Below are 18734 nucleotides of genomic sequence, written 5' to 3'. Positions count from 1 at the left end.
AGGCTTAACCATCTGAGCCACCCAGGTGCCCCAGGGATCAGCTGTATTAACATTCTTACCCTTATCAAAATTATCCTTTCATATTTTATATGTAATTCATATATTCTTTCACTCTGTATATTCCTTACATAATACATTATTCTTTCACTCTGTAAATTCCTTACATAATACATATTTTTAAAAACAAGAATCCTGGGGGCGCCTGGGTGGCTCAGTGGGTTAAGCCGCTGCCTTCGGCTCAGGTCATGATCTCAGGGTCCTGGGATCGAGTCCCGCGTCGGGCTCTCTGCTCAGCAGGGGACCTGCTTCCCTTCCCCCTCTCTGCCTGCCTCTCTGCCTGCCTCTCTGCCTCTCTGTCAAATAAATAAATAAAATCTTAAAAAAAAAAAAAAACAAGAATCCTGATTGCTCTAAATTTTAAAATCCAAAACACTGAAAAAGATTTCTGTACAGAGTTAAGACCCTAGAATAAGGATACCTCTTCTAAGTCTCATACTCTTTTGAGTTCCTTTGCTAGTAAAAGAAACTCCTTGTTTGCCTCATCTCCTTCTTCACAGGTCCCCCAATCCAACCTACAAAAGGGACTCAATGCTCTCCTCTGTACCACCACCCTAGTCTACTGGGGGATTAGTTGCTGGTTCTAGAATGTGGAGTTACCTTAAAGTCAAAGGCAGAGTCAACCCCTCTCCCAAGTCATGCCCTGGTGGCTTTAAGAAGAGGACATTCAATGTAAGCCGGAAGCTCCAAGAGAAAAACTACAATAGCTAAATGCAAGAGAACAACTACACCTGAGAGCCGCATTTCCCCTGAGCAATTCCACTTCAAACTGAGCTTGGTAACTGGAGTTGACAACAATGACTTTCTGGGTAAAAGTAACTTTAATCTAAAACTTAACTCCATGTCTGAATTTCAATATGCTGTCATCTCATAATTCAGGGATCAGTAAACTTACTCCATGGAGGACCAGAGAGTAAATATTTTTATGTTTTATGGGCCATAAATTGTCACAACTATTCAATTCTGCCATCACAGCATAAAGCCATATACATGAAGTAAATAAATGGGCATGGTTGTGTTCCAATAAAACTTTATTTATAAATCGAGGTGGCAGGCCAGATTTGGTCCAACAGCCATTGTTTGCTGAGCCCTGTACTAATTTAATTAGTGGGTGCCTGGGGGTATGGTAGTGGGTAGGATTACTATCAATAATAACAAAACAGAATTTTAAATAATAATGCCTTCAAAACTTACGTAATCAAGTTTTCTGCATGGACTGCAGCTTCCACAACATGAAGTGATGGTGGTTTAGCAGCTTCGGCTTGCAACTGCTTCACTTCTTTTCGCAAAACATGAAGCTGCTGGCTTACTGCTTCATTCTTATGCATACCTTCAAACTAAGAAAAATTTAAATGGTCAACAGACTTTTTGGTTCCTATTATGTTTCTAGAACAAATACTACAAATATACTGAGTATTTGATGAAGAATTTTACAACTAATATAACTCAAAATTCTCAGATGAATGAAACAGGGGTAGGGGGGAAAAAAAAAAAACAACATGTCAAAAAACTATTTAAGGGGTGCCTGGGTGGTTCAGTGGGTTAAAGCCTCTGCCTTCAGTTCGGGTCATGATGCCAGTGTCCTGGGACTGAGTCCTGCCAAGCAGAGAGCCTGCTTCCCCCTTTCTCTCTCTGCCTGCCTCTCTGCCTACTTGTGATCTCTGTCTGTCAAATAAATTTAAAAAAATCTTTAAAAAAAAAAAAAAGAAAACTATTTAAGAACCTCAGTTTTTCATGAAGAATCAAACCAGAGTCAGTTTATCACTGATTCAGTCTTTTGTAGGATATGTTCTCTGTCACTTATGTTTGGACTCCCCAGCTCTCAACAAAAACAGACTTATGTCTTCTACCGCTGAGGTTTCCCTTGAAGCACAAGACACCCCTCCTCTGTCGAGCACCTTCCCCAGAGTCTTGACTCCTCTCCGTTCTCCCCACCCAACATCACACACAGTTCAACTCAAAACACTAAGGCTGCACATCTCATGTGCAGACCATGACACAGATGCTGTTGATAAAAACACTTGCCATTTTGAAAGGAAGAAAGCACATACAATTATATTTATTTATTTTTTAAAATTTTATGCATTTGACAGAGAGAGAGAAAGAGAAAGCAAAAGCAGGCAGAGTGAGAGGGAGAAGCAGGCTCTCCGCTGAGCAGAGAGCCTGACCTAGGGCTTGATCCCAGAGTCCAGGGATCATGACCTGAGGCGAAGGCGGCTGCTTAAATGACTGAGCCACCCAGGCATCGCAGGATATACAGTTATAAAACAAACAACAAAATAAGATAAAATACAGGAAGTGCACACATCAGCTGGATGCCTACAAAAGGGTAGTTGACTGATTCAGTGATCCCTGAAAGCTCATCTCTAATAAAATTTTTACTCGTTCTCAGTAAAGATGTGACAAAGGATTTGAATTTACTGAGCTTAAAATAAAAAACAAAAAACCCCTACCCAAATCTATTTCAATTTAAAACATTAGTCTTTATTTAAGATTACATCTTTCCTATTTGAGGGAATTGCTAATATCCCTTTACTCTAATTAACTGATGGTGACCTATGTGATAACTGCTTTGTTCATACATTCTAATGTCCTTTACTGGATATGAACAGATGCACAACATACCCTACACCTGGCTGCAATACAAAGATAGAACTAAGGTGGCAACTGTGGAGGACTGGAGGACAAAGAGACAGCAAAGAGAAGCCCAGCCTGGGAGGGGGGGTCAGAGATGGCTAGCACACAGCAGTCTGTCCAGGGAGCAGGGGGTCCCATCCTGGGGGAGTCCTTTGAAGCAGGCTAGGGAATCTGGACTTATCCTGCAGGCACAGCAGAGAATGCTGAAGAGATGAGAACATTCAGAAGGCAGGAATGTTATACCCTGCATTTTCCTCACATGGGCTTCCCCAGTAGTGAGCAACACGGCTGGCTGGCCCAGAGAGAAGGCAGCCAAACAGGGTGGAAAGGAAAGAATCTAAGGGGAGGAAGGAAGACAGTGAGGATGAAGGAAGTGGAAAGACAATGGATAAGAGAGAAGAACAGAGGTTCCCAGAATGGGAAATGCAGACACGAGACCAAGTAACAAGAGCTTCAGAACTGCTACCGCGAGCTGTGGAAACTACTAGTGCCCAAGAGAAAGAAAAAGCAACATTCTCACCAAAAACACCTCAAAATGATCATTATGTCCCAGTCTACTTGTTTTTGTTCATTGTTCCCAACTCTATGGAGAGTTTTCTTTGCTCACTAGGACGGAAGAGGGGCTGAGGGCCTGGCGGCTCACAATCACCAGAAGTTGCGGACAACACAACAAAGCCGCGTGCTGGGAGCCCCTCCGCCTGAGTCACTGTGAGGAGACAAAGCGATGTAAAAGCTGGACAAAGCAAGCAAGCTGGTACAATACTGTGAAGCCTTCAGTGGGTCTTTTCCATCTTTCATTTCTAGAACTGACCAAATTTTTCACATGATAATAAATCAATCCTGGGTCTGGCAAACATGCCCCACAATGCCACACAGTACAACAAAAGGAACCCTATTAGAATATCATAAATCACCCCATTTCCTCAGGGAATATCAGGCTACTATTGGTGAGACAACTGCAGAAGCAGCACGTCTCACTTCCCATAAAATATATTTGGCTTTTGTATATCCCAAACAAGCTATACATAGTTCAAACATTTGCAGATGGCTGGAAATTTCCAGGGCTTTCCTCTCACAGAAAAATTCTATGAAGCAATAAAATATTTTTATGATATAATTTGAAACCTTTATAAATGAGCCATTTAAAATATACTTATGCATTTTAATCTAAAATTTATATTTAAAATAAAAAGTCATTCCCCTGAAGTTGATTTTTAAAATGGATCCAATCCATGAATTCTTTAATCACTGAAAGAGAAGGTGATCCTATCACACCAACTCAGAGAGAGAAAATGGTACACCTGTTAATTTAAATGAGACTTGATGATGATCAGCTTACTGAAAATAATACAGCTAGTCCTAAAATTGGAGCAGAAACAGCTAAAAGCAAATGGCTTCATCTTCCAATACTGAGTGGGAAAGCATGGGTCTTGAATTTAAATAGATGTGGGCTTAAATTTCAATTAAGCCACTTACTAGCTGTGTGACTTCAACAAGTCTTTGAGACTCTCTGAACCTGTTTCCTCACCCCCATTTTGTGAAGATGAAGTGATGTAATGTAAGCAGTCATCAGCATGTTACCTGGAACATGAGAGTGCCCAAGCAAGTGGTATGAGAGGGATCTCGGCAAGTGGTAAGAAGTACTCTGAGCAAAGCCAGGAGATAATGTAGTGTACTGAAGTATGGCCATCCTTATCACCTTCCAAGAATGAACGGCCAGGAGACTATGTATTAGAGTAAAAAGTGAAACAATGTGGTGGTTAAGTTGAGATTTTTTATGGAAAGCATTAAGTTGGCCAACTGAGCAATAAATTGGCCTAAGGTAAACACAATCAAAGAGTGACTGCTAATTTCTAGTACGAACAAGTTCCAACTACCAGCCAAATAATATCTACAAAATTCTCGAGGGTAGTTAAAATCAGGGAGCTCACTTGTGAAGTGTATAAATCTGTAGTTGTTTGTTCCTTCAAACACCGCAGTTCCACGGCATGTCTGTGTGAGCCGCTGACAACAGAAACACAAGTAAGACAAGGTCCTGGCCCTCACAGAACTCAGAATCTAGTCACAGTGACAGAGGTAATCATAATGCAAATAACTTGTAACTCAACCTAATGAAAGATCTGCTGGGAATTTTCACGGACAAATACAGGGCCACGAAAGAGCACCTATTATGTGCCAGGAGCCAGCTAGATGGTACAGGAACACAGATGACTAAGGACAGGAACTCTACTCCTGAGGAGTTCACAGATGGGGAGGAAAGACAACAGGTGACAACAGCATTTATGCAAGAGCTGCTATGAGAGGACAGAATTCCTCAATCTGACTAGAGGGGCGAGGCCTCAAGGAGGGGCTAGGCCTCAAGAGGTACCGACTAAACCAAGAATGGAAGGATGAAGGGAAGGAGCTCACAGATGGGTGTGGGACAACAAGTAACAGCACATGCCTAAGAGAGAAGGTAGGAACATGCATGTCATGTTTAGAGAATGGAAAAAGCCTGAGTGGTTAGAAAATGTTTAGGGATCAGGAAAGGGTAAATGATGCCACTAGAAACTGATCAAGAACAGATTACGGGGGTGGGGTGGGGTGTCCTAAGAGTCCTATTCCTCTTAGATACTGGAGAGCCAATGCTGGATGGTAGCCTGCAAATGTGATAAGATTGTGTTTAAAAGGATGAACAGTGGCAGAATGGAAAACAGACTGGACAGGGTGAGAGTCTATAGACAGGAAGCCTTACGTAATGATTCAGGGGAGAAGCGATGTGGGGCTACCTGGGGACAACAGGAACAAAGAGAAAGAAACAAATGTAAAATCATTTCAGAAGCAGAACCAGTAGGACTTGGAAAGTAGCTAGATGGGAAGTATGAGGGTGGGGCGATGATACTGAAGCCTAGGTCCCCATTTCCTGTTACAGGAAAAACAGGGTTTGGAGGGTAAAAGTGGGATTAGTTTGGGACCTGCAGAGTTGAAGGTATCCATGGACATTCACAGAATGTTATACAGGCAAGTGGAGATCTATGTCTGGAACTTAGAGAATTCTGACTAGAAAAGCAGATGGGAGTCATCAATATTTGGCTTAACCCTTCGGGGGTCATGGATTACTAAGGATCTACTGAAGTTATGAACTCTCCAGAAAAAAAAATTTCCATATACTTTCAGGGACTTCACCGACCCACTAGAGACCATTCACACACCCATCCTAGATTAGGAACTCCCAATACAAACAGGAGGCAAAAGCAGCTAATGTCACAATGACAAAGAGGATCAGGGGAAGCGCCACATGCAACCAGCAAACTAAGGGTTAAGCTGATAAAGAGGAAATGCTGGAGAGAAACTGCAAAGTGGCTAGTGATCTGGAGTGACCATAAGACATTTCCTGACGTTCAGCATTGCCAGATCCCAGAATAATGTTCAACAGGATCAAAACTACTGGATATAGCCATGAATACAGAGGAGGTACAGATACAGAGGAGCTACAATTCTACATATAACAATAACAACCAACCTTCTGTACAGCAAGTGGTCTCCCAGGGGCAGTTCTGTGATGAGTCCGAAACAGTCAGAACTCACCTTCCCTACCCCAACATTCATAACCAAAATCATGCATTTGTGCAAGAGACAGCTTTAGACTCAAGCACAATCTCTGACCAAAACGCAGAGCAAATCTACTTGCAGTGATTCAGTAATGCCCTAACTTCATGACAGCTAGAGTTGCAACTTTCTTCTACCTTGCTCATAGCTATCAATGAGTAGCCAAACAAATTTATTATCTTCAATTCCGGGAAGTATCAACCAACCTAGGCTATCCTAGAAATATAGAAACTGCCATATAATTTTCTAAAGAAATCTTACTTAAATAAGACTACAAAAGTGCTCACTATCCTCACATATTTTTTAAGATTTTTAAGTTTATTTTTTTTTTAAAGATTTTATTTATTTATTTGAGGGAGAATGAGTGAGAGAGAGCATGAGAGAGGAGAAGGTCAGAGGGAGAAGCAGATTCTCCAAGGAGCTGGGAGCCGGATGTGGGACTCGATCCTGGAAGTCCGGGATCATGACCTGAGCCGAAGGCAGTTGCTCAACCAACTGAGCCACCCAGGCGCCCTTAAGTTTATTTTTTAATTTTTTAAGATTTTTTAAGATTTTTAAGATTATTTATTTGACAGAGAGGGACACAGCGAGACAGGGAACACAAGCGGGGGAGTCGGGAGAGGGAGAAGCCCCACACCCGGCTCCCTGCTCTGTGGCCACAGAGCAGGGAGCCGGGAGTGGGGCTCGATCCCAGGACTCTGGGATCATGACCTCAGCGAAGGCAGACACTTAACGACTGAGCCACCCAGGCAGATCTGCATTACCAGCAAAATAATGGCTGAAGCAGACACTGTACTGTATCAACACTGATATTCTAGGAGCCATCCACGGGGGTTCCCAAGTTTCTAGGTCTTCCCAAATGGAACCGAAATGCATTGCACTGGGCAAACTAGTAAGGCCAGCTGAAAATCAGAGCGTGCTTTAAGAAAACTTGGGTATTTCTAATGAGATTATGACCACAAAACACATCTATTTTTTCAAATTCTTTAGACTTCTATAAAATTTCCTTTTCTCCCCTCCCTCTCCCTTTTTTTTCCCTTCCTTTCTTCACACAATATTAGCATCTACAAACTTTTCTTTTGAAAAAAAGCAGAAGTATTTTTAGTTGTCTATAAAATAAAATCTAAGCCACATTCATTTAATTCTTCTTCTCATAAAGCATCTACTTTCCAATTTCCCTCTAATGAAAATCACTCTGAAGGAATTATAGCAAAGGTACACCTTTCTATTTCAGAATCAACAAAGCAAAAGTTTGTAAAGAAATTTCAATTCAAGGACTCAGATAAATCAAGACTATTTCTGAAAAGGAAAAGCGCCAAGTCACTGGCAGGCTGGGAGTAAGAGCTCCCCAGCTGGCCTGGTGGTATTTTCCACCGCAAGACCCTGAGAGTTAACAGGTCAGGCAAAGGGATCTGTTCTTTGGCCGAAGCAGCAAATATTCACAACTCTTCACAGAGCTGGGGAAACATTTTTGTACTCACTTCACCCAGTCACTTACAAAAATGCATCCTAGGAGATTTCCCCTCTCTGCATAGAATTAACTGCCAGGCCAAGAGATATAATTCCAAAATATAGAGAAATACCATATTTGTGAAGGCACAGATTGGAAGACACCCTTTTTAATTAGAACTGGATACATTTCAGCTTTTCTCACACCAACTCAACTCCATCCGAAATTGACAGACTTGTCTTCCAGCTCTATCACTTCGGCAAATGATCTTCTTAAATGCTCCTACCTAGTCTTACTAAAGTATTAGTAACTGGGAAAAATTACACTGAAAAAAAAAATTAACTTTATAAACCAGCTGGCCAAAGACATTACTCAGTGTTTAGAAGTCTCTCATCTCAAATCAGATCTCTGAACTTTAGATGCTACGAAGCTGTTATTTTATCAGAAAGAAATTTTGAAGGTAATGAAAAATACAAGTATAAAAGTGACTTCAGAAAAGACATTTTAGAGAAAACAGGCTCCCAAGGACACTGATGAGGAATACATTAGAACTGCTCAAATGTGGATTAGCACAAAAAGAAATTCCTGAAAGATAATCAAGAGACAGTAAAATAAATTGTCCCTAATTTCTAAAAGTTAACAAAAGAAGAGCTACATTTGTTCAAATGTAGTCAGGCAATAGGCAGCCTATCTCCGAGCATTCCTTTCCCAGCTCTGGCGACCCTGAAGTCCCTTGGAGAAGGACCCGGGTGCAGTGGGTCAGGAGCTCGCGCTCTGCACCCACACTGCCCCAGCCTTCCTGCTTCTGTCACTCGATGGCTGTTGTCATTTCGGGGGTGTGACTTAACTACTCTGTGCCTTTATTTCCTGAAGATAACAGGAATACCCAAAGACCAAACTTGAGTCAGTTTTTCCAACTCAAGAAGCTAACTCTAAGAGGTGGTCAAACCCTCATCTTAAAGTTGCGCATCTTCCTCTGCTTGCCGGCAAGCTCCATCCAACTGACCTGCTTTCCACAAGGCCCTCCTCATTGGTCTTCAGCGGCTCCCCACTGGCCAGAGCACACAGCAGGAGCCCCCAAGTGATCCTCTTTTCCGATGCAAATCTCAGCCTTTCCAATGTGAATTCCCATCACTGCAGCCAGAAACCACTTAAAGTAGACTGACCTAGCCAGCTCCCCCTAAATGAGTCCAGAGGACTCCGTTCCCACATTCCTTCCCAGTGACCCCAAATCGTCAGCATCGCAGTCTTCTAGGGGTCAGCGTGAGCCCCTCTCTCACAAAGATCTTCTCAGTAGTTCTGCTTTTCTATGAATTTCTGCCTTGCAGGACACATCAGCACTTAAAGACATACATGGTTAGCTCCTTGTGGGAGCTAATCACTCCCTCCAAAACTATTAAATGTTTTGGGACATGAATCATGTGCTGTGAACTTCCTGCTGTCTCTCTCAACAACATACTAATATTAGGGACTCAAATGAAAACTTCTGTGAATCATGAAGAAGCTTCAGCAATCTCACCTGAACTGTGACAACAGCTGCTCCTTGGCACTTCTTACCACCACTGCCTCTACACTCCAAATGCAGGGTGGTCTGTTCTTCTCTATTCATGTACTGTTTCGGCATTGTGTCCAACAGCTCACTATCCAGGGCAACCTGCTGAGATTCTCGAAGAGCTGCAGATCTGGAAAACATCATCAGCAGGTAGAAGAAAGGCTTAGGGAAGGTTTCGTGGTAAGTGATAAAGGCTTCTGGTTACCCCTGGCCTACACTAGAAAGCAAGACCTAGCATTCTACAGGAACAAAAGACCAAAGGTGTGTGTAAACCCTCTCTTTTCCTTAATAAGAAAGTTAAGAGATGAAGGGCAAGTGGGACAACTTTTTAGCCAGGAACAAAGCTTCAATTAGAATCTGTATTACATTAAGGACGCTTTTTACACAGACCCTTAAATACACAAGAGCAAATGAGACTCTCATCCTGATTAAAGCAGCCCTAAAAAAAAAAAAAAAAAAGGTCTTTATTTATTCATTTGACAGACAGTGACAGCAAGAGAGAGAACACAAGCAGGGGCAGTGGAAAAGTGGAGAAGCAGGCTTCCTGCCAAGCAGGGAACCCGATGCGGGGCTCGAGCCCAGGACCCTGGATCATGACCTGAGCTAAAAGCAGACGCTTAATGACTGAGCCACCCAGGCGCCCCTACTTAAAACATTTTTATAGGGGAACCTTACTTGTAAGCACCAGTGATTTCGTGGGTATTAGCAACTCAAACTGAACTGTCAGATGGAGGAAACTAACTTTTTACATGGTTGTACATGGGTGTCCATACTGTTCCATTACTGTGCAGGCACATGTGTGTGTGTGCACATGCACTGGTGGGGCCAGGGATGCACACACAGACACAATAAATGCCAGGACCAAAAACAGCCAAGGAAACAAAGCCATGGTGCTTGCAAAGATTCCCATGGTGCTTGCAAAGATAAGACTCCCTCACTCTATAAAACAGACTCACTCCACACACTCCTCTCAAGACAGCAAGCTAGAATCAAAACCTTCAAGAATTGGTCGTTCTGTATCTACCTTAACTCAGAGCACTAAATGACTTGCCCACACTCTGATCAAATGCCCGTGGCAATTTGCTAAAGAACATGAAGACTTAGGGAGCACAGCAGTGACAACAGAAAGCCAGTGTCACTGGATACTTTTTCAACACCATCTTCCCAGTATCAGAAAGTCTCCTCAGGAGAAGCTTAAGAAACACTTGGCTGGCACTGCTGACACTCAGAAATGCCACCACAGGAAATGTAAAATTTACCACCCACGTAAGCACCACATCATTTCAATGTCAAATTAAGAAGACTTGTCACACCTTGGCTACTGAGGTAACTGATGGGGCCAGTCTAGTTAAATTATCCTCACGGAGAGGCGGCTGATGAGGAAGTTCTTCTAGGCACTCCGTCATCCAAGCTGTCACAGCAGTAAGCACAGAGGCACAGCCCTGGGGGTCTCACAGTCTTACCTGGCCTGCTGCTGCAACAGATTCAGGTCCGTGCACACCAGCTGGGTGGCATCCTTCTGACTCAGGAGCGCAGTTGAGGAAATGACTGGCACAGGAGGCCTCATTGGGTGCAGATCAAGGGGAGGCTGGGGAGCCTCATGCTTCCGCAAGTTACTTAGAACCCTTTCTTTAGCTGAAAGAAAATTAAGTCCTACTTACTGAGTAATGGCTACTACGAGGTAGTAACATACTAAGTGGGTGCAAAGCCTTGGCCTATTACTTCGAGAAGAATGCTAAAGATCTACAGAATAGTTATATAAACCATCAGGGGCCTGAATAAAATCATTATCTTCCGTTACAAATTTTGAGGGAGCCTCCACACAGCTATTACTATTCTACCAGGAGCTAGGAGCTCACAAGCACGTGGTATGATTAAACAGAATTCTACCCGAAAAGCCTTAATGAGAGTTAAAGAGCTAAAGCTCAGGATCTTAAATTATTATCCCAGACAGCCTTGTGTGACATGCTAAAGTGCCTAGACTTGATACTCATATAAAGGAGATTTAGTGAACAGCTCTCAGCAAGCCGGAGAAAGATGGTAGCTATCACCAGACAATGGACTGGGGAAAGGGCAGGTAGTCCCATTAAGAGTTTAATGCAATCACCCAGATAAGTCTCATGGGAAGAGAAGAAAAAAAAAAAAATGGATGTTAAGGAATATAGCAGAGTGAAAAAATCTTAAACTGGGCCGAAGTCTGAATGGGAGGGGTGAGACTAGCAGAGTTAAAATGAACAAAGTCATGGGCATAAACTCCCACAGAACTTCTATTACATGGGTATACTGTCATGCATTCATTCGTCCACTTACTCATTCACTCAATAAATAGAGTACAAATAAAAAATCAGGTGCTGTGTAAGAAAGGCAAATCTATCCATCCAACTTTGTACTCGACTGCATGTGGTCCCATGCTGATGAATCCAATTTCAATGTTTCTATTTCTATCCCTAATAAAGAGCTGACCACACACAGGTATCCAATAAATTCCTACCTTCCCACTCTCTGTCTGAACTGCACTGAACATATACCATACAGCAGGTGGGGACTGAGGAACACGAAGAAAAATGCTGCCACAGATCTGACTCTTTTCAAAAGTAAGATAAGAGGGGATACGAGAGGTCAAGGAAATCTCAAGTCAGTAAGTCAGGTCAACAAATACTTAAGGGATTACTATGAATTTCCAACTTCATTCCAGATGTAGCATTCCATTTTCTATTCTTAAGAAAATTGAAGACAATTTAATAGCCAGGATTTTACTTGGCACAAAAAAACCTGTATTGTTTGCACCCCAAACAGATGGAATTTAACATTCCAAACAGGTCAAGTGAGGGATCGTCCTGTAGAGCCGGGGTTTTTCCACTAGAACAACTTCTCTTTGCACAGAACGTAACAAAGTTGGATATTCATCACTGTAAAAGACCCCTAGCTTCTTCAAGTTCCTCTAAAGCAACATTTTAGGCCAGGACTAGAGCTACTGCCTGAACTCCCTATCTCTAACTTCTTTTACAGAAAAATTAAGTATCCTATTTGAGCCATTACTGTTCTGGAGTTTTCTTTCACTCATAGCTGAACCTAACCCTAAGTTGTAGACAAGTTAACAATGAACTCCTAAAAAGAATTCTCACTGGAGGGATACACTGTGTAAACCTTAACCTGCAATGCTCAGATTCAATCATTCATTCCCTCATTCATTCATTCATTCATTCACTTGAGGGGGCTGATGCTCATTCAGCTCACCCAACAAAGGATCAGTGACATCCAGCTGCACTGACAAGCTGCAGGGCGGAGAATGGGATTCCAGTGTGGCCTGCATCCACAGACCAACGGTTTCTTGGAACTCATAATGTATGCGCTCCATGTTCAAATATTCCATCCACAGATCCTAGAATTGAACCACAGGACATTAACTGCCACAGATGAATCACATATTGACATATAAAACTACATATTTAACTAAAAAGTAGACCAGTAAGGTTTAGCACAGGGCAGTCCTTACCAAGTTCTCCAGTATTAGCATGAATCACATTTAAAATGGACACTAACAGGGGCGCCTGGGTGGCTCATTCAGTTAAGCGCCCAACTCTTGGTTTCAGCTCTGGTGATGATCTCATGGGTCATGAGATCTCACCTCCCATCAGGGTCCGTGCTCAGCAGGGAGTCTGCTTGAAGATTCTCTCCCTCTGACCCTCCCTCCATTCCCATGCATACATGTTCCCTCTCTCAAATATATAAATCTTTAAAAATTATATATGTGTGTGTGTCTATATATATATATAATATATACATAGAGAGAGAGAGTAGGTGTTTGATTATACACCAAGATCAGAAAAAATAATTTTAACAGCCCTACCAACTGTACATTTATAAATTACATACACATAGAACTAAGTTAGTAAATTATAAAACACTGGTAAAAACCAGAAATTTTAAAGAGATATATAACAAATATATTGAAAATTGTTGAATCTGGATTAGATCAAGCCCTTGGTCCCAATACCACTTTACAGGATAGACAGAGGACAGAGAAACATATTAAACCACACTAGCAAAGATAAAATCTGTGAACAAACTATCCAGTTTCTTCCACAAACAAACTGGGGGGGGGTGGGTGTTGGAGGAATAAGGGGAGGACGAGTAGATTAAATAAATCTTTAAGAGCTATCAACCAACCACAAAATGAGGATCCTGACTCAAACTGTAAAAATGAAAATAAAACTTATGACCTATATGAGGCAACCGGAAACTGGAACACTACTTAGGTATTTGTTATTAAGAAACTGTTGTTGCTATTTCCCAGACATAAATGTTATTGGGTTATAATACTTTTTAAACCCTCCTCTTTGAAATTTTTATGTATCAAATGCTTTCTAGGATTAGTTCCAAGATAACATGGGTAAAGGGAGTGGACAGGCTATAGATAAAATCTGACACCTGGTCCACAGCAGGCAGAGGGAGGACAAGGGCATGTGTGCCGCACTGTTCCATTTTTCTGTATGGTCAAATTTTTCTTATGATAAAAAGTAAAATAAGTAACAGGTAAAATGAGAGAAAATGGAAGTTTCAGTATTCTCTTCCCACACTCCAATGAACTGTCTTGTGTATTTCACACTATGTCCATTTCACTCTAGTGATCAGTACGTATCAGAAAGGGAGACAGTCTCTAAATAGAAGAAATGCCAGCTCTCCATGAACATCAAAAACTATAGCAAATAGTAGTAACGGGTGATCAGACACGGACTATCATTTTGTAAACAATTTTTTTTTTCTGATTTTAACTGTTTAGAGGATTCCTCTAACCCTACAAATGTCTCTGGTTTCTCAATGAGCACACTGCCATGAAGTCCTAAACCATGTCCACACCATGACACAAAGCATTGCAGACTCCAAGGAGAAACTCCCAAGTCATACTGATCACAAGCCTGAATCCTAGAAGCCCCAAACAACCGTTGGGGGGTACTGTAGTACTGTACCAGTCCCCCTACTGTGTATACTCACCTTTTATAAGTGGGGTCACTAATGTCACCTTGTCTGCCTCTATGCTAAATAATTGCCGACAGGGGATAATGACTAAGAATACTAAGAATTAGCAGCGGGCAAGCAGAGATGTCTCAGAAACCACAATAACACAGAACAACTCTACCTGTGAACTACAGATCAAAAAGTGGAGCTAAAAAATCAAATAGCAAAGACTTACAAAAAAAAAAAAAAAAAGAAAGAAAACTATAAATTCTCTCGATAAAGGGGAACCAAGATAAATTCCAGAGAGCCAAGGAGCTATGATTAACTTTTAAAACCACTGACCAGAACTACACACTAATTCTTAGGTTAAGGCCTTGGCATGTGAAGGATAAAGAAGAGATAAAGACGGAATTGACTCAAAGAATTTCAGGGCACCATGACTGCCTATTTATTTTTCCTGTTTCTCTGGTCCTGTATTCTCAGCCTTATTTCTCTATGCCCTAAATGTCGTTACTTCTCAGGGTTCTCTGGCTTCGCTCAGTCCTCTTCTCAATCTAAATGCTCTACTACCATCACAGCCACATTCCCTACACTGCCCCATTTCTGAATTCTAGATCTACACAACCCCTCCCTACCAAATCCTGGACAGAGCATTCTCCTTGAACTCCCTCTAGCACCTTCTCTTCCAGTATTCTGGATCTCTGTTAACAGCATCTCTAGCTGCCCAAGCTAGAAATCTGGGTGTCCTCATGTATCTAATCAATCCCACCTGTGTACCTTACCTGAAAATCCTCTTGATCCTACTGATTCTTCTTCAACGTACTTTAAATTCATCCATTTATCTAATCACTCGTGCCATTTCAGGGCCTCTTCAAACAAACACTTCAGAACTATATCCAAATTTTTTAGAAAGGCATATATATATGGCCCTTGGAAATCTGACCTGTCTTCACCTGTCTGGCACCCTCTGCCCTCTTCAGGGTTTATAACCCAGCTACACCTCTTGAACAAGCCTGTGGCCCCACTTCCATATCAGTAAGTGGTTTTAACATTAGATTATGACTGTGACCTATTCGATCACAGTCAGGTAGACTGAAAGAGACATTGCCGTAGTATTACCTGCTGATTCTGCATCACTTTGGCTAGCCTGTGAATATCATAATGCTTTGGTAGAGAAGGGATATAGGTATCTCCTTTTTGAAAATTCTCATCTTCCAGCCACAAAATATACACATTGAAGAGCCTGAAAGAAAAAGACAGAATTATATAAAATACAAAAAGACATGCAGACAAATGGAGTTTCTCACATCTCTAGGAACACTGTCACTACTACATAAAAGTAACAAGCACGCAATACCAAAAATGTTTCCAACCACCACCGCAAGCATGGGCCAGAAGGGGAGGAAGGTCACAAATCCTTACCATATGATGCAGAAATTGCTACAACAAGGCTGTGAGGAAAGAGCTCTATGAACTCCTTTTATTAACGTCTATATAAATATAACATAGAGAAAAAAATAACCAGAGGAGGTATTTTAACACAGATCTAGGATCTGAAATTGGAATTTTTCCATCTTGGCAATCCAGTCACAGTGAGCCTCAGTGGTTGGAAAAGTTTAAATAACATTCCAAAAAACACACTGTCTCTCTTTCAGAGAAAACATTAAAAGCCACCTTAAACTTTTGCAATGGAAGAACCTGCCAGCTTTAGGCTCAATGATGCCCTCCTGCTTCAAGAAATCATAAACAGGGGCGCCTGGGTGGCTCAGTGGGTTAAGCCGCTGCCTTCGGCTCAGGTCATGATCTCAGAGTCCTGGGATCGAGTCCCGCATCGGGCTCTCTGCTCAGCAGGGAGCCTGCTTCCCTCTCTCTCTCTCTGCCTGCCTCTCTGTCTACTTGTGATTTCTCTCTGTCAAATAAATAAATAAAATCTTTAAAAAAAAAAAAGAAATCACAAACAGAACTCAAAAGCATGTGTACACCTTGTTCCCATTAACAAGGAATAAAACAAAGCCTGGCTAAAAAAAGAGAAAAAAACAACAACTCCATTTTCCAGGAAAAACTTCTTTAAAAATTTAATGATGTTTCCTTTATTTGCTTTGTTTCTGCAAGGAACACAGTCCATTTAGCTAAGATCACCGGTATTTTAAGCAGCCATTTGCAGCAAGGCGAGGCTATCGGAGTCTGGCACACAAGCTGCAGGGCGGGGTCTGGGAGGTGCATGGCTTGGCTCTGCTCAGTAACATGGAAAACCACCTCCCTTACCTCCAGGGCAGCCCGTGTAGGAAGACGGACAGGACCCTGAGGCTCTCACAAGGAGGAGGCCAGCACGGGGTTCTCTTCCAGCTTCTGACTCACTTAGATGGCTACTTTACCAATATGTCAAAGGAAGGGGGGTTTACGAGAGGCACATCAAACTTTCTTGGCTGATCTAAATGTTCAAAGATTGAGCCTCCCCACTGCTTAAACCTGGCTAAAAGTAGGTTCTCCTTTAAGCAAGCAAGATAAGGGGGGAAATCATCCCGGAGGTAGAAAGATAGCCTGGAGGGCTTTCAGGTCAGGCATGCCTGAAGCTTCAGCGGTGGATCAAAACGCCTGGTGGCTCAGTGGGTTAAGCCGCTGCCTTCCGCTCAGGTCACGATCTCAGGGTCTTGGGATCGAGTCCCGCATCAGGCTTTCTGCTCAGCAGGGGCCTGCTTCCCTTCCCCTCTCTCTGCCTGCCTCTCTGCCTACTGTGATCTCTCTCTGTCAAATAAATAAATAAAATCTTTAAAAAACAAAAAACAAAAAACAAAACCAAAAAAAAACGCCCGGTTTCCTCACCAAGACATTTGGCATCCAGGGCTAATGATTAGAAGCCATTTTATTAAGTCTTATTTAGAAGACTAATACCTGGTTTATGGCAAGCATAAATGAAAAGTAAAGGACCTGTGTCAAAGGGACCACACTTACTTCAGAGTTCTTAATCTTTGGGGGCTACCTACATTCTGCCTGATTTTAGAAGCAGTTTTGGGTGATTGCTACCCTACCTCAGGCAGATTCCAAGAGCTATATGAACTTCGCTTAAAGAACCCTGCCTTGCTTATGAATTTCCTTTTGAGAACTGTCCTGGCAGGCTTTACTAAATGTTCCCCTCCTGTGACCGACTGTTCTAGTTTCTGTTATCACACAGAGAGAGACAGAAGAGGACATCAGCCCTCTGGTTTAAGACCTTCCATTCAGACTCCAGGCACTTGACAGAGCTGTATCCAAAGTGCCGATTCCCTTCTCATGACGAACACAGAAAAGAAGCAAACCCAGCATGGGTTTACCCCATGCAAACCCAGCACAAACCACCCTCTTTATAAAATCCAACAGGGCTGAGAGAATGACATCTGGCAGGCTGTCGCACAAACAGCTGCTCCAGCAGTGTCCCCGGTGCTGCCATCGTTGGACAGCAGAGATGGCTCAATAACCACGGCCCACCTCACAAGCTCCGTGTGCAGCTCCGGCGAAGTCAGGTAGCCCGGGGTCCCCGCCTGGCTGGCAGACGGCCCTTCACTGCCCTCTGCTGGGACGCGGAGGGCCTTGCTCGCAGCGTGGTGGAAGTCGGCCACCTCGGTCAGGCGCCTCTTCATTTCTTTCAATAAATTGATATGAGCAGGACTTTGAAAAAACCTTCTTCCAATACAACCATCTATAGGTAACCTTAAAAAATACAAGCACACATCACAAGATCAACCCAAGATGCTCTTTCCATGTGGAACACAATTGCAATCAATTGACAATTCAGTGGCTAGCAATATACCACATTAAATCAACACCTGTTATTTCTACCTCAGTGGTTCGTATGAGGCTCCCACAAGCATGGTGCATATGAAAGCAGTTTTAAAAAGAATGAAATGCTACCCAAATTTAAGAAACAATCACCACTTAGTGGTAGAGAATAAAGACAGTGTTCTAGAAGAACTTGTAAGCTGGCAGAAAACAGAAGAGCCTAAGAACCAGTATCTGTACATTCTGAAGGACTGAGGTAAGGGACTAAGGGTGAGCTAGGAACTGAGTTGAAGCCAGAGAACACAGTCAGGAACAGTGGACAGGTACAGCTGGCCAGAGTCCCTTCATACTCCGGGGAAATGTTAGACACCCCCAGGCACAGAACCAAGAGCTGCCGGGCACTGCCCAGCCTTTGTCCACACCTGCTCTGCCCTTCACAGGTCTGCTTGGACGGCCCCCACAACAGTCACACGAGCAGCCTGTTTGGGACAGTTTCACTCCCTTTGAGCTCCGGGAGCTCTCTGCTATACCGTGCCCAGGCGCTGCCTTCACCCGGAGAGCTGCCACAAGATACCCTAAACTCAAAAACTGTCTAGTCTCATAAATGTGAACCAGGAAGAGAGGCAGACTCCTAGCCAGAGGCTGGAGGATGGTTCTAACTCACAGGCCACAATGAGCATGAGAGCAGACTACAAAGTCAAGAACAGGTTCACAGACACAACAACACTGGGTACC

The 18734-nt window shown here is 42.7% G+C and overlaps 1 protein-coding gene across 3 annotated transcripts in view; it reads right to left on the bottom strand.

Moving 5' to 3' along the window:
- The window catches only part of EPG5 (ectopic P-granules autophagy protein 5 homolog), a 107280-nt gene that overhangs the window by 36726 nt on the left and 51820 nt on the right, over nucleotides 1–18734 (bottom strand). For all 3 annotated transcript variants that reach the window (XM_044243059.1, XM_044243060.1, XM_044243061.1), the window contains 6 exons: nucleotides 17709–17930; nucleotides 15363–15486; nucleotides 12522–12666; nucleotides 10748–10919; nucleotides 9252–9414; nucleotides 1252–1394 (listed from right to left, as the gene is read on the bottom strand). In XM_044243059.1, the coding sequence (XP_044098994.1) occupies nucleotides 1252–1394; nucleotides 9252–9414; nucleotides 10748–10919; nucleotides 12522–12666; nucleotides 15363–15486; nucleotides 17709–17930 (969 nt within the window). The remainder of the gene's footprint in view (nucleotides 1–1251; nucleotides 1395–9251; nucleotides 9415–10747; nucleotides 10920–12521; nucleotides 12667–15362; nucleotides 15487–17708; nucleotides 17931–18734) is intronic.

The sequence above is a fragment of the Neovison vison genome, chromosome 3, assembly GCF_020171115.1.
Source record: "Neovison vison isolate M4711 chromosome 3, ASM_NN_V1, whole genome shotgun sequence".
In the NCBI taxonomy this organism is placed as follows: domain Eukaryota; kingdom Metazoa; phylum Chordata; class Mammalia; order Carnivora; family Mustelidae; genus Neogale; species Neogale vison.
The sequence above is the reverse complement of the archived record's forward strand: the minus strand, read 5'-3'. Positions and strand labels throughout refer to the sequence as shown.